At 52.9% G+C, this 15,490-nt stretch overlaps 4 protein-coding genes across 4 annotated transcripts; 2 read left to right on the top strand and 2 right to left on the bottom strand.

The window, feature by feature from the left end:
- Positions 1-170: 170 nt before the first annotated feature.
- PSV08DRAFT_358393 (uncharacterized protein) lies at positions 171-3,670 on the top strand. Its single transcript, XM_014219942.2, has 6 exons — positions 171-266; positions 324-395; positions 447-934; positions 1,003-1,355; positions 1,417-3,215; positions 3,274-3,670. The coding sequence occupies exons 1-6, from the start codon at positions 244-246 to the stop codon at positions 3,503-3,505; spliced, it is 2,967 nt and encodes a 988-aa protein (XP_014075417.1). The 5' UTR covers positions 171-243; the 3' UTR covers positions 3,506-3,670.
- A 1,151-nt stretch (positions 3,671-4,821) lies between these two features.
- PSV08DRAFT_406821 (uncharacterized protein) lies at positions 4,822-8,829 on the bottom strand (the record flags this gene model as incomplete). The annotated part of the gene is made up of 5 exons (XM_066093751.1): positions 4,822-6,466; positions 6,520-6,565; positions 7,354-8,562; positions 8,622-8,654; positions 8,707-8,829. The coding sequence occupies 5 exons, from the start codon at positions 8,827-8,829 to the stop codon at positions 4,824-4,826; spliced, it is 3,054 nt and encodes a 1,017-aa protein (XP_065950041.1).
- A 1,341-nt stretch (positions 8,830-10,170) lies between these two features.
- Positions 10,171-11,926, top strand: PSV08DRAFT_398346 (uncharacterized protein). Its single transcript, XM_014219939.2, has one exon. It carries the CDS (start codon positions 10,306-10,308, stop codon positions 11,533-11,535), a length of 1,230 nt encoding a protein of 409 aa, XP_014075414.2. The 5' UTR covers positions 10,171-10,305; the 3' UTR covers positions 11,536-11,926.
- A 1,204-nt stretch (positions 11,927-13,130) lies between these two features.
- Positions 13,131-14,211, bottom strand: PSV08DRAFT_260288 (uncharacterized protein). The gene has a single exon (XM_014219938.1). It carries the CDS (start codon positions 14,039-14,041, stop codon positions 13,619-13,621), a length of 423 nt encoding a protein of 140 aa, XP_014075413.1. The 5' UTR covers positions 14,042-14,211; the 3' UTR covers positions 13,131-13,618.
- Positions 14,212-15,490: the final 1,279 nt, after the last annotated feature.

The raw sequence follows: 15,490 nt of genomic DNA, 5'->3' as shown, positions 1-15,490 counted from the left end.
ACCTACCCACCTACCCCGGCAATGACCTCATAGGCGTCGGCCTGCTCGACACCAAACACCAAACATCGTCATGACTTGACCTCACCAGCTGTGCCCTGTTTCTCCCACCGTCGACTCATGACAATTAATACCACTATTCTGGTAATTTGCTTTCCTCGCTTGTGCTGACCCTTGAATCCCTCCGAGCATTGAAGCCCACCATCCTTCACACCCTGGCCCAACACACGGCCCACCACTGTCGACATGGACAAGATCAAGAACGTCCTGTGCGTAGACAAAGCAGCCGCCGCCGCCGTCATCTCCCATAGCTAACCCGTCGTCAGTCACGGACACAAAAAGGACCAGGGTCAGGACGTCACTCATGACCCTCATCAGCCTGCATCCACCAACGAGACGTCTGTTTTCTCATCACTCCACCGGCGCAGTGTCACTAACACAAGACACAGTCAGCAATCCCCCACCCACAATGAAACTTCCAGCAGCCGCCAAGGCAAACATGCCCCTCCTGGTCAGCCGCTCTACAACATCAAAACTACCTCTGGTGCTCCCTATACCGAGTTAGCCAAGCCAGGTACTTTGGAACGGCTCCAAGGTCACAAACTTCATGGGAAACCAGAGCAAATCGGCGCAAATGGCCCACTCGACACTGATAAGGCACAATCCCCAGTCAACAACGGCACGTCTCCTGCAGGAACTTTTCGTCCCGATGCTCACCCACATGGTCACACTCAAGAGGCTAGTATTGCCAGCATCAAGAGCGGAGTCATTGGTTTTGGTCCGACAGAATCCCAAGGACATGCAGCCATGTCAATGCACAATCCCACTAAAAGCAACATTGCCGGGGACCAAGTAGTCGGAGGTGGAAGTCCTGGCGCTGCCCGAGTGACTCAAGGCAAAAGTGTACAGCCAAGTGCAGGGGCTGAAACACATCCCCGTACGTAGATTCTTCCTTGATTCTCAATATACCAGTTTCAACCACGACGTTCTGACTAGGGGTTTTAGAGACGAGTGTAGTTGATAACCCGCCAGCTAGCACTGCTGTTCCCAGCTACGCGGACGAACAGCAACCCTTCGAGAATACTCTGCGTCAGGAGAGTTACATTACTGACACTAATCGATCATTTCCGCTTGCTGGCGGTGTGACATCTAACCCACAGGAAAGCTCAAGCCATGGAAGTCATGGACGTGAGGGACTTGCTGGAGCGGCAGCTACCGCAACTGTTCTCGGAGCCTCCCACGCCATCTCCAAGTCCGAAGAAAACAATGTCAAACATCAAGGCGCTGAACCTCGTCAAGCTACATACGGAGATGGTCCGTCGATTACTGCATCGTCTACGACTGTCCCACCAGCCACTGTACGTACACCACTTAGATATTTGTTCGATCTGGCTAGACAAAAATCTAACAATCACGTAGACTCAAATGGCCTCGGATGTTTCGAGCCAGCCAGAATCTAGCCACCATCCTACAGGAATTACCGCAGCTACTGCTGTCGCTTCTGGTTCTTCTTTGCTTACATCATCCACTCAAGAGAAGAGACTGGAGACTGACAACAACGGAACTATTCTTCCCACGACTGAACCTATTGGCGAGTGTGAACGCCCAATCATCCCACGGCTTGAGTCGCGACATAGACATATTCCTGGCGAATATATTGCTACGCCAAGTGACGAGTCTAGCCTGTCTCTGGATTATGATCCTGTAATAGAATCAACATCCAGTCACGCAGATGCGAGTGAACCAGTTCAAGCTCCCTCTGTGGTCACCGTCTCAAATTCGGAGGAGCACCCTGTGGATCCTATTTCTACCACTGGAACCCACGAGCTGAGGCACACCGGAACACTTGAAGAGCCAAGACCAAAGTCTGCTGGTGACAACCATCATACCCGTGATGCTGCAATCGCTGGTGGTCTTCTTGCTGGAACCGCGGGCCTAGGAGCTCATGCAGCATCTAAAGATCACAAAGCTCGGGATACCGAAAGCAGCTCACTACTGTATGAAGACTCCCAACCGTACAGTGGCAAGGGACTCGACCCACGTGTTTTGGGAGACAAACTCAAGATGGAGGAGCAACGTTTTAATCCCCAAGCCAAGGCCCACTATGACAGTGATCCAGCCATATCTGGCCCTCCAGTATCACACAATCTTTCTCGCGACACTACTCTAGCTGGTGTCGGTGCTACTCGTCATGGGGCTCAGGATGCAGTGGATGTGTATGGTAGCCATAAGATGACGCAGCTTGATGCATCCATGCCTGAGCAGCGGTACGATCCTACTGCTTCCAGTGCTCGAGCCTCCAACTCCATTGCGCCTAGGAGCCAATATGACTACAACAACCCTACCATATTGAGCTATGTCAACCGAACAGACCCAAATGCCCATGTCAACAGGAATGCCACCTTCACTGGTGCTGGCTTGGCTGGCGTCGCCTTGGGTGCTGGAGCTTACACTCGCGAGCCGCATGCTCATGATGCTCAAGACTTGTCACTCCGCCAAAACGAAGAGTATGCTTCACATACGCAGGGAGGACCAGTTTCTCAGCCTATTTATCCCACCCAGGATACTTCACAGACTTCCTGGCCTCTGCGTGACAGCCCTACTTATGCATCGGATCCCACTCAGGGCACCATTGCGCCGTACAACACACACGTCCAAGACCCTGATATCCAATCCTATGGTGCTGTTCAGGATCCAGTCCACGAAGGACACGACACTCGCAATGCTGCCCTTCTAGGTGGTGCTGTGGGAGCAGCAGGACTCGGCAGCGCAGCATACGCCCATGATCGTCATCAGGATCAAGACCGTCGTGAATCCAATGATTATCTCAAGAAGACATCTCTCGACCACGAGAAGGGACAACATCATCGTGACAGGGACTTTGACCAGGAAAATGAGACGGAAGAAAAGAAAAAGCACAGATTGTTGGGCTTCTTGCACCGTGATAAATCCAGGAAAGAGAAATCGTCGGCAAGCCCAGAGTCTTCGCCGCGCCAATCAAAAGACTACAGTCCAAGGCACTCCAAAGAGGATAGCGAGGACCCAGATTCACCCCGCTGGAAAGGCAGACACCTTTTGCACAAGGATCCACCAAAAGGTCATCCTGCACGCGAGGTTCTCGAAAAATCTCACCATAGCAACCCATATGCTGTAGGAAAGAGACAGCATGTAGGTACTGATGGGCCAATTGGTGATCCCTACTCGATAAGCGGCGACCGGTGAGTTTATGTTGTATCCCCAGGAGCGTTTCCAGGTCAAACCTAACTTCAGCCACAGCGAAACGCGTCACGGTGTATACGGTGCCCACCCCACCAGTGATCTTACTCACAACTCTACCGTACTTGAGCCGCACACAGGCTTGCCCATGAATGCTCAACAATTTGGCACTGGAGCTGGAGGCGTTGACGGTAATCGTGCCATTCATGGTCAGCATGAACATCCTGGAACCACGACAGGCCAGAGTGTCACGAACTGGGAGGCTGTCCGAAAGGCCAATACGCCTTATTAAGTATGGTTAAGACAAGAGTGCGACCATGCTGTGCATGAAAGAAGTAATGTATATTTGACGCAGCACGTGATTAAAGAGTCAGGTAGTTACTTGATACGACTGTTACGACTAGCGGATATTTTTTTGAATCTCACGCATTTGAATTTCCAGCAATCATGCTGTAAAAACTTCCCGTGTCTCATTTGCAAGATAACAGTTGAGGTGTATCGTTGCATCCATGTTGTATTTTACGTTTGCCAGAGTTTATTGCGGATGAATATGAGTCGCCGAAATGAGCTCAACTGCAGAACTGTGCTATGGAAGCTGACCGGGTTAGTTTCACCCGAGGCTAATCCAGTAAAAAGGCTTGAATCTGCGGATCAAACGCTTGGAAGTGCTTCGCAGTTGGCTAAGCTTCTTAGTAGGATTTGCGCAAATGCTTGCATATTGTTGACAGGAACGTAAAGAGTAAATACTATAGAATAAATAACCTTTTGTCTACAAAAGTACTCTAAGTATTGAGATGCAATCATAAACAACCACGATCTTCCCATCAGACACGCTCAGATCACACCCGGATAAAAGCCGCGGCAGAGGCTTGAACAACTCCCCCGATTATGACGTTTCTGGACCTGGGGATGATTTCACAGAGGAATTGTTCGCATGCAAATCACCCAACCTGCGGAGAAGAAGCGGGGCGACTCATAGGGATGGATGGTCAGGCACGAAGTGCAGCCATGCAAGCGAATACGACGCAAGCCATCTTTTCGAGAAAAAAAAATGAACACTTGAGACGGAGAATTGCTTGCAGGGGATACCGATGCAAGTAAGATTAGCTTCGGGTGAAGTCACCACCCGGGAAGTGTAAAAAAAACAACAAAAAGATGAAGTCGTGCTGCTGGACAATGTTGACGTGTTTGCGCTGCAATTCAATTCTTCACTACTAGCCGTCATGAAGCTTGCTGCCCCCCTCCCCCCCCCCTTTTTTTTTTTTGGGGGGGGGGGGGGGCGCTGAGCTCCCGTTGTCCATCAAGGGCTTGCACTTGTTGACTCAAAAGCAATATTGTCCAAATATTTTGGACAATGATGCACCGTGGTATCAGGACCGCATTCCTCTCTCTCTCTCTCTCTCTTCGAATCAAGCGACGCCCACATCAGAAATTGAGCTTCTACGTCTGCAAAGAGGCTGGTGCTCAAACATGCAGTTGATTTTTTTTGCCGCATAATCAGAATTTGATGTCCTTCGAGTATAAAGTCAAGCTTATGGTTGCAAACGTATATATTGCATTATATTGGGTATGTAATGCGAGCAGCAATTTCAAAACCAAACTTTTAAACGTTAATACCTTCCAGGCCCCCCCAGCCCCAGCCCACCAGCCCACCATCCAGAATCAACCCAAGACCTATTCTCCGCATGTGCCGTCTCGACAGCACGGAAAAGCTTCCGGCGGTCAAGATGTAAGTCTTCATGACCGTTTGTCAATTCAGAAGGTGTTCGTTGCCCTGTCCGTGGTCTTTGTGGACTAAGACCAGTTTCCGACGTAGCGGCTTCGGCGTCCGAGTTGGACACTGGAGATGCAGACCGAGGTGTTGATGAAGCTGGTGAGAGGGTGTTGTCAGTGGGGTACATGCTTGGTATAGCTCCAAGGATGCGACCAGCTGCGAAAACACAGCCACCGACTGCGTGTCTAATCAGAGAGTCGCCTGTAAGGCTTCCGGTAATAAAAACATCCCGAGCTACTTCGAGCGAGGTTGTTTCAGCTTTTGCGCGAAGCGTGCGACCCGAGACTAGGTTCTCCGACGATAATTCGACCGGGATATTGTCAGGTGCACTTAGAACCTCAGCTTGTAACGCTGGGGACAAGAAGTCGAGTGTACCACGCCTTCCAACGACATAGGCCAAGCCACCTACTTCACGCGTAACAATGTCACCCGACGGTAACCGCAGTTCTACTTTGGCCACATCCCCAGACCTATACGCACCAACAACTTCTGCGCCAGGTAGGCCTTCGTAAAGCGTCCAGTCTCGCTGCTGGAAGGCGCTTGATCTTCTCCTTGCATAGGCGGGCCGTCCAGATTTGCTCTTTTTCGAAGATGCAATTGCTGCAAGCTTCATCTGGCGATACACAGTGGCATATTCGGGATAAGCAGTATGATGACACCCTCGGAGTGGAGACGGGCGCTTTTCAGGATTCCACTGGTAGACGTGTATGATCCTACGTCTTGGCGGCGCCGAAATGATGACGTCTGCAGCGGAAAATCCTGATCCAATAACGAGTAATGGCGCTTCGGGCAAATCGAGTTGTGAGATGGGTGAGAGCAGTGGCGGAGGTGGAATGTTGACTGTGAAGATGCCAGATGCTAGCACAAGATGCCTGCATCGTATTCCGAGACTGCCGATTGAGAAGCCCTTGACGGTGCGGTATACGTTGTCGACCTTGAGCCCCGTGAGCACGCAGTCGGATATGCCTACCGCATCTGGATAGGTCTTGAGGTAGTCAGCGACTTCAGTCCTTGATGGACGTATGAATTCCGCCTCGTCTGTCTTGCTGGTTCTAGCCAGATGGTCTGCATATGAATAACCTGGTAGGCTAAGCTGTTCGGCATAACTTAGCGTGCCTATGTCGGCGCTCGCAGAGGGCGAATCTTCGGCCCACTGCCCTCCTGCATGTACAGTGTCTCCAATAGCAAGATGTGAGATGGCCTTGTCAGGCTCGTACCGCCATTCAATACATGATTTGGGATTCAACTCAGTGTCGGCATTTGGGCGAATGAGGGTATCGAGAAGCGTATTGACGGGTAGCGCCTGGGTCGAGTAGCGAAGCGAGGAAAGAAAATGCGCGTAGAGATCTGGGGTTAGGTGGAGAAGGTTAGGCGCGTTCTGGAGTTTTGCGTCGAGAATGGCGTCATGATGGCCGCCGGCGTAGTAGGGAATATGGCCATGCAGGATGTAGGAGAGGATGAGGGCAGATGGGCCATTGCCTGTATTTGTAATCAGTGTCTGGTCCGCAAATGCTATTCACTCGGGCGCATACCGATGATCACCGTGTCGACGCATTTTGGGAACGAACGAGCCATGGACTGTTGTAGCAGTATGCCATGAGGAAGAGGGAGAGAGAGAGAGAGAGGAGAGATGGACCGGGTAGGATTCGAGTGAAGGGGACGGCAAGGTATTTCGGTAGTGTATTATTATCTCTTCAATATGACGGCTGCTCTAAATCTTTTTGCGCTAGGCGCGGTCCTTGTTCCGCCCCAGTGGGGGTTGTGTCGGGTCTTGCCTTCCAGATTGGAGGGGATGGTTTGCGAGGCTCCCCCGGCTCGTCGCCCCTGCACAGGCAGGAATGAGGCAAGTATCGCATCTGAGCTGGTTAGGCGAGCTGGGAGCGGTGCGGTGCGCATTGCGTGATTGATGCAGCACAGGAACGCGTGAGGTGCACGAGATGCTTAGGAATCTAACTACGATGGCGTCTGGCATTAGGTCACCGGCCCTGCGCGCCCTATGGACTTGCAGCATGCATCATGCGGGGCAGGGCAAAGCAAGTGCACCTCTAGGTAGAATATGTACCGAAACCAGATCAAAAAAAAACACAAACTATGGTATCTTTCCAAACAACTACGCTGTCAACGATGCGGTCAAATGAAGTTATCAAAATGTGCTCATAATGGCAAAAATATGTACGCGCCGTGATTTCAAAGCGACGGACGTCTCCGGTCAGATGTGTGGGTACTCGGGCGGTACGCTAGTACCCCACATCAGCACGTCCGCTAACCAATCCATGATCACATCCCTCACGGCACTTCTAGTATCTGTACGTTATTGTGTTACGCTCTGCAACCGGCGACACGTCATGGGCTTGCTGCTGCGGCACGTTGCCCTCGGGCGTTCGTGGGCGTTCGGCCCGTGGTCGCGTATGCTCATCCTCTTCGGCAATCGGTGGCTGAGCACCATGCATGGTTAGGTTGTTGGCAGAACTCTCTTGTCGGCCCAGGTAAGATGGAGTCGACTGGTAGCCAGGATGATACGAGTCGGGCGAGCCACCATAATCATTTGTTCCTCTTGGGTTTGGTGGGGCGGGTGGAGATGTGTATGGAGATGTATAGTGATCGGCAAACGGATTCTCTTCTGGCGCGCTCGGCTTTGGTTGCGACGTCTCTTCGTTCCTGTAGGTGCCAGAGGGAGAGGTGAGCGGCTGGGTGCTTGTCACATTTGCAGGAGGTAATGTGGGGGCGCTGATCTGGGGTGGCGTGTATGACTGAGGAGGCACACCAGCTGGGACATTGCCGTTTGGAGCTGGGGGTGAGGGCGAGGCACCCATGACGCGGCGCGCCTGGAGCACTGCGCGCTGGTGCTTGGAGGCAGCGAGAGAGAGTTGTTCGTTTGTCTCAATGAGTGTGAGCATGGTGTCGTCATCGGGCGGCGGATTGTCGCAGGCAATGTAGCCGTGTATGCTCCGTTGAGCGGTGGTGCAGCGTTCGGCAAACTCCTTGACCAGTTCATTGCTTAGCAGCTCGTTGGCGGGGGTCGATTGCACGAATTGCAGGAGAAGCTTCGCTGATGTGCGCGCTTCTTCGATGCGGCCTGCCAGCTCTGTGGGCGGGGGCAAAGTCTTGGAATTGGATCTGCTGCTTCCAGAGCTGAAGCCGCCCTGTATGTTCTGCGAGCCGGACCATCCTGGCGCATTGAGCGTCCGGGGACTGAATTGCTTTGCGGCATTGGCCATGAGCCCCTTTTCTTTTTTGTACATGGCGAAGAGCGTGTTTAGGTTGGAGTCGTAGGACTTCTCGCGCTCCATGGCATCCAGCGTCTCTTTTGTGATTTGCGCAACGCTGGGGTCCTGTCCATGGCGCAAGAGGTGCTTCACCGTGTCGGCAAATGGCTTGTCAAGGTTCTTGGTAAAGGAGGGACCCGGATTGTCGGACAATATGCGGATGAGCATAATGGCATTGTACTGGACATGGGGACGGGTGTAGTTTTCTTTGGAGAGGAAGGTGCGGATTTGTCTGGCGGCGGCGGATGCAGCAGCTGGGCTTGCGACGGCGGACTCGACAATGGTGGGCAGGTGGAGCACCTCTTCGCCCTATTCGTCGCGGCATGGTCAGTGGGGGAGGGGACAGCCATGTGCAGACAAAGACATACCGAGTTAGCAGCGGCAGACTCGCAGAAGAGTCTCTGGTTGCTGTTAGCTTGGGCGGACAAGCGTTGGCGAGACGAGGTGGCTTACCACGCCCCTGGCAGCATTTGCTTCTGGCGTATCGGCGTCAGGGTCTACAGGGACGCTGTCCTGGGGCGGCGCGGCTGTGTGTGTGTTAACGCAGTACTCAGAGTGTCGGCGCGCGACTAACATGGGCGTTTGCGCATCAGGCTGCCCAGGTTGAGGCGCTTCTTAAGCTCCATGGCGGCGATATCCAGCAAAGGCCGATGTGGGGGTGTGTGTGTGTGGAGGCGAGGGCAGGATGATGTCAAGGCAAGGCGCAAACTAGCAGCACAGAGTGGCTGGGAGGCTGGAGGGCTGAGGGCCCAGGCAATATGTATGGATGGACGGAATACAGGACCTGTGGTGGTTGTGTGGGCAGTAAGAAAGAGATGATGAGGCCTCCAGCACAGGCGCGCTTTGCTCCGCGCGGGCGGATGTCCCTAGGTAAGATATGACTTGGCCCCGAGCCATGGCAGAGGCGCAGACGGGTGAGGGTGGGCGACGTAAACGGCCGCGTACAAGGTGTGGCAATGGGCTGTTGATGGCTGTGCAGCGTCCTTAACCACGTCTGACAGCCACCATCACCGCCTTAGACGGTAGTAGTACGCGTCCCAGAGGGCGGAGGGTGTTGCCAAGCAATACCGCTCTTTGTCGACATGCACGCCCACGGCCCCATTGTCGGCTTCATTGGACCCTGTGGATGGAGCAGGACCGAGCATTACAGTAAGCGCTTCGACTCGACACCCTGGACATGGGTCCCGATACATATTCCATACTCTGCCCAGCTTTGTTCCTGGACACGGGCGCACACATGCACACACACGCACAAACAGCGACCATGGTGGCTGCAGGGAGAGTGGACCCCCAGGCACTACGCGAGACGGCATCATGATGGACATGGCGACATCCAGCGCTAGACAGACGTGTACACGTGTACTGCCAACTTGACCGAGTCGTCTACTCTGCCCAGCATCTGGAGCGGCGGCCGGAGTAGGCTGTGGCCACCTCTTTGGCCACGCATGAGTCAGCCAAGATGCAGTCGCGTGTGTCTACACCTACTCTTGTATCTTTGTACGGCATGCACTTACACCACCAGGCGCACGGCTGAGTTCGCTGCCTGCCGATCCACCCGTCCACCATCTGTAGCCTAACTGTGACTGCACCTGCGTCACTCGCTGCTCCATGACACACAGCCAGGCACCCAGCTCCACGTTTGCAGCTCCCTTGACTCCTCAGATTCGGGACGGTTATCTTGTCAGACTATAGTGCCTGGATGTAGGACACGGGTGCATGCTACTCTGCTATATATCTAGTAGTGCACTACTGCTCTACAGCGGGCATCGCAGCACAAGGCAGGGATCTGAGACGCGCTTCCTCGGCAGGCCATCATGCCCCAGCCTATGCGGCGGCCATGGCTTGGCTAGACGTCATTCCTCATGCGCATTCGCTCCAGCTGCGAGACACCTGTTGACAGCCACTCACAACCGAAGGGTCAAGTGCTAGCTCAAAGTATATGACCGCGACTATGGCCATTGCACCCCTTTGTCCCGTGCAACACCCTCTCCTCCTGACCTTTGAACCACCATAGCAATCCGCCGTCCTCGTACAACCCCACCACCCTACAAAATGGCGCCTGAATCCGCTGCTGCAATGGCCGGCCGTGCCCGCATGCGCACTGAAGAAACTGAACAAGAGCGAATCACCAGAGAAAGATCAAACTTCGCCGCCTTTGAATCAGATATGCCTAAGCTCGCCAACCGCTTCAGCTTCTCCCTCAAGGACAACCTCTCCTCCTACCTTGGCCGCAAGAACCCCTTCTACTCCCCCGTCAATTCAAAAACCGACTATGTCTGGATCCTCGACAACACCGCCTACCAGAATCGCCTTGGAAGGTGGAAGGCCGAGTTTGTCGCCTGCTACTTCGTCAAAGACAGCGGCAAGGACCTTTCCCAGATAGTCGCTTGGGTCAGCGAGAAGATTGGCCTTGCAGACGATGAGCAGGCCAGGCGGACCGTCGCAACCAGGCTCCAGCCCTTTGCCGACCAGATCCTTCCTGCTCACTCGGTCGAGATTGATCTTTTGGGTTTGAACGCCAGACTGGGCCCTAGCGGTCGCGATGGCATCAGCGTAGACGAGCTGGCCATTCCCGGCAACGACTACAAAGACGGCCAAGTCACCAGCTTCAAGGCCGTCGACGCAACTGCAACTCCATTCAACATTACGTTTGCCAAGTCCAAGGGCTGGGCAGTCCTCTCCGACATTGACGACACCATCAAGAAGACGCTCACGCCCTCGCCCGTTGGTATCCTGACGACTACCTTTGCAGAGGAGCCAGAGCCCATCAAGGGAATGCCCGAGCTATACAAGCACATTGTACAAAAGCTCGACAACCCGCCTTTCTGGTATCTCTCTGCCTCGCCCTACAACCTCTACCCCTTCCTCCGCAAATTCCGCGACCAGTACTACCCCAACGGCACCATGATCCTGCGCGACGCCAGCTGGATGAACCTCGCCGGCTTCCTCGCAAACCTGACCCAAGGCACCGAAGCCTACAAGGTCGATCGCATCGAGAAGGTCTATGGATGGTTCCCTAAGCGCAGGTTCATCCTCATTGGCGACTCGACCCAAACTGACCCGGAGTCGTACGGCGAGGCCTACCGCAAGTTTGGCAGCAAGTGGATTGGCGCCATCTACATTCGCAAAGTCACGGGCGTTGCGGAGATGGATGAGGGCTCTAAGAATAGCCCGGAGCGGTTCGACAAGGCGTTCAAGGGCGTGCCCAAGGATCTTTGGTACGTTTTTGAGGATCCGCAGGAGCTTTATGCCAAGATTGATGCCTTGCCTGCTATCAAGTAGGCAGTGTGTCCATGTGGACTTGCGTCGCGCTTGTTTGGAGTCTCTGGAGACTTGAGGAAGTCACGTTTTATTCCATTCTTCATTTCATATGATACCACTGTTTTTGGAATTGGGAGGTTTAATGCGTACTTTGGGGGGGTTAAAGAATGGCGTTGCGGTATCAATGCTTGTTCTTCTTTCTTTCCTTTCTGTGATAATATAGGTGGTTACTTATCATATTTCACTTTGTTTGTATTCTTTAGGCATCCATGTCATTCACGCACGTTTGAAATGAGAGGAGGTTTTTTTTTTTTCCTTCTTCACAAGTCTGGCGTATAAGTATCCCTTCAATACCACTTATCTGGCTATGTAACATGGTTTGATCAATTGAATCAACATTCCTCTCTGTGCTATCTAACCCTGCCACTTTCTTCTTTCCTTTCTTTGTCTTGTAACCACACGATATGAGCATTCAGACTTGCACGTTTTTGGTATCGCCTCGATACTACTACAAGTCAAGTAAAGTATGACGGACAACCACAACTACAACCAGGACCCCGACCTACTAGCCATGTACACACTGTTACTGCTTAGCATGGGGGTATGCGGGTATTGTTTCTTCCTAGGCACGGTTGCAGTCCGCATGTGGGTTTACAGGGTGAGTCTAGGACCCAAGCCTCGGGCATGTTGAGGGAGTATTAATCAGCAAAATGGGGGGTTGTTAATTAAGCGGGTCATATGCAGACACTGTGGGTGTGAGTAAGGGAGTAAGAGAAAGGATGAGGATGAGGGAAGCAAACCAGTTAGTAGTGCTGCTACTCATCAGCCCAACGCCCCAGCAGCAAAAGCAGTAAAGATGAGGTAGAAGGATTTTATTTAAAACTTTCGATGCTATTATATGAAAGATAAAAAAAAGAGCGGCCGTTAGATTCATCAACATCCACCACGGTTTTATTTTACCATGGTACCTATTACCTTCAACCCTTCCCTTCCCAGTCATTATGGTCTGGACAATAAATATGTAAGTTTGTAACTGGGAGAGATGTAGATTGGAAAAAAACAGAAGAGCACACAGAAACGACAACCCCCCATTATTCAGATTTCCCCCTCATGATTCGTTGACCAGAATTAACACATGGCATTCCCCCTCCCCCTTTCCCTTTGATGTTTTCCTTCCTCCTCCGTCTCCTTCTTCTTTCTTCCTTCCTTCCTCGAAGCAGCGACGCTCAAGCTCGATGCATGTGCAACCCGCGAGCTGGTGGACTCGAGCGGGATTGTCAGACACCAGAGCGTGCATCTAGCTGCTTCTCTTCCTTTCCTTTCATTCCTTCCCTTCCATGTCCACCGCGCATGCGCAAAATAGACGGAGTCCTAGGGCTGAGCAATAGTTGAACCAATCCCGACTTTTTTGGGGAGCACTCAGGAAAGCCCAAAAACCCTTGATGAAAGAGTTGGGAAAAATTCCTATATAGTTAAAGTGCTCTCTCTTTTGTCTGGGGATCTGCTACGAGTCCGTGCCCAGATGGTATCCCACGCCTCCGCCCCTGGCTAATTCCCGAATCATGAGGGGAATTATAATATTCTGATTGGGCGAGATTATTTAAATAAATAAATAAAAAAAAAAGTTCTGAGTTGTTGAAAACTTGGATGTCGTTCAAATTAAGAGTGTGTAGTAGTGCTTGGGCCAAAACAGCGAAGCGAAGCAGAAGAAAAAAAGAGTCGGTCGCCTCAGGGGACAAAGAATCCTTAACGCTTAATCCCTAAAGCGGATAGTAAAAAGCAGTGGAGTCGTGTTGTCGACGAAGAGGGGTGATTTATTGGGGACACGCATTAAAGGGGGGGAGGGGGGATGCGGGTCGTGCCACGAGGGTCTAGACACATACACAAAAGAGACGACGTGTATGTATGTGTACAGGCGTGGTAACAACGAGGTGGTACTCTCACCGCCTCTACCACCCCCACCCCCTGCGACCAGCCCACCAAAAAAGTGGGGTCGGGGAAGTGGCCATGCCATGCGATGCACGAGAGTGGAGTAAAAAAGGTCGTGGAATGCAGGTTCATGGCTCCCCGGGGGCTTCTATGGTCGTTGTCCTTCTGCTTTTGTTCAAGGGTCCTCGTAGTCGTAGAAGCCGTCGAAGAGATCCGTGACAACTTTGAGCATGGGTTCCATCAGACACCGCTCATCCTCCGGTAAGCCACCAAAGATGCGGAGTCGCTGCGTCTCTAGCTCTAGCTCTTGCTCCTGCTCCCGCTGAATTCGCAGGCGCATCTGCCATGCTGTGTATGTCTGCTGCCAGTGGTTTGCTGGCACGTTGGCGAGCGGGCAGCCAGAGGGCTGGAAGCAAGAGCTTGTTGGCGAGAGAGTCGAAGAGGCGGTGCTGACAGACTCGCTGCGGATGTGGATTGGTGTCGTGTTAATGTTCAGGTTGTTGTTGGCATTAGGATTATTGTGGTTGTTGTTGTTGTTGTTGTTATTGCGGTTCCTGGGACGGCTTCTGGTTCGCTTTCTGTTGTGACGTTTGCCCATGTCTTCTCTTTTTTTTCGAGTCTTTTGGTGGCGGTAGTAGTGTAGAATAGGGTAGGTGTAGTAGATGATGCTGAGATTGCGTAGAGTAGAGTAGTTGTAGTTGTTGTAGTAGCAGTAAGGGGAGAGAGGCGGGGCGAAAAGCCGCAAAGGCGGCTAATAATCTCAGTAGAGACGGGCATAGAGGCAGGATGGCGTGCAAGACTTATATACACCGGCCGTGGTCACATCATTCATGCAGGTACGCTACCCAGTCAGCCATGGCCGGGAGTCGTAGGCTGCAGGGTGACTCAGAGCCGCGCCGTGGTGTGACGGGGATCAGGACGATGCTACCAGCCAGCGAATGGCGGCCCGCTGTCACTGGCGGGCCATCGCGTCATTGGTCAGCTGCCGCAGCCGAAGACCGGGCGTTGCAGGAGTCATGCCTGGTCCTGGGCCTGCACAACTCAGCGCTGTAAGGCTCTTCACCTCCTTCTTGCCCAAACAACTCATCACCAATCTCCCGAATCTGGTCTCCGTTTTTGCTTCTTCGCCTCAGGCCGCCGTGGCAAAAGGGCCAACATGTCGCTCTGCCTGCCTTGCGCCTCCGAGACACTGCCCGCCCAAAAACCGGTTTCGCCTGCGGCTGCGCAGTCACCTAATACACCCGCGAACTCATGACTGCAACAAAGCACCACATGACAGGAATAGCATCTCTTCAACACCGCCATGTGCCTGGCCAGCCCTGGCCATGACCACCCCCGGATAGAAGGCGGTAGAAAATCTCAACATCCGCGCTCTGGCCGCCATGGGGTCGACCCCCGACGGGTAGGCCGCCTGCGTGGGCTGCCACATCACGATGTCGACCGCCATGTCACGCTGCCGCCCATGCCACAACACAGGAACCGTTCCAAGGATCTTGACACCCATTCTTCATCACAAACGCCCGGGGTGCTCGCTTTTCTCCTGAGCCATCACTACGTCATGGATCCATTTTCCAAGTCATCCAGCCTTGCGCTCCTGACAGAGTGCACCTCATGCGCTAGAAAGAAAAAAAATCAAGTAGGTATCAGGTCGAAGCTACGCTGCCTAGTCGCTGCCCTGTCGCTGCCAGCAGTATCATGCAAATGGCAGATCATGCTAGCCCTTTTGGTCCAATTGAGAGCGCGTCGGCCCGCCCGAGGCAATTGTAGATTCAGATACGCCCCAAATCACGTGCTCATTGCAAGTATACCCACCAGGACTTACATTTCTGTAAAGATGAAATCGCCAATAGTCAACTTCAGGCATGCCCCTAGTCTAAGTAGTCGCCCTGTTTACATAAGTTCATGTCGGAGTTCTCTGCATCTGTTTTTGCCGACATGCCGTCTGACCTACGGCTCTCCATGGACGCCCCGATCCCAACACAGCACTAGCTAAACAAATGTCCACCACTCGAAACACTCAGAAATTCCAGAAACGCGTAACCTCAGT

Source organism: Bipolaris maydis (assembly GCF_028858645.1).
Source record: "Bipolaris maydis strain C4 unplaced genomic scaffold PSV08scaffold_1, whole genome shotgun sequence".
Lineage (NCBI taxonomy): Eukaryota > Fungi > Ascomycota > Dothideomycetes > Pleosporales > Pleosporaceae > Bipolaris > Bipolaris maydis.
Note: the sequence above shows the minus strand (reverse complement) of the source record. Positions and strands in the feature narration are given on the sequence as shown.

Excerpts from the sequence above, each read along its gene's own strand:
- PSV08DRAFT_358393 (XM_014219942.2), top strand. The coding sequence starts at position 244 with ATGGACAAGATCAAGAACGTCCT. Across the intron at positions 267-323 it reads GACAAGATCAAGAACGTCCT|TCACGGACACAAAAAGGACC; the intron begins GTGCGTAGACAA and ends ACCCGTCGTCAG. Across the intron at positions 1,356-1,416 it reads CGACTGTCCCACCAGCCACT|ACTCAAATGGCCTCGGATGT; the intron begins GTACGTACACCA and ends ACAATCACGTAG.
- PSV08DRAFT_398346 (XM_014219939.2), top strand. The coding sequence starts at position 10,306 with ATGGCGCCTGAATCCGCTGCTGCAATGGCCGGCCGTGCCCGCATGCGC.
- PSV08DRAFT_260288 (XM_014219938.1), bottom strand. The coding sequence starts at position 14,041 with ATGGGCAAACGTCACAACAGAAAGCGAACCAGAAGCCGTCCCAGGAAC.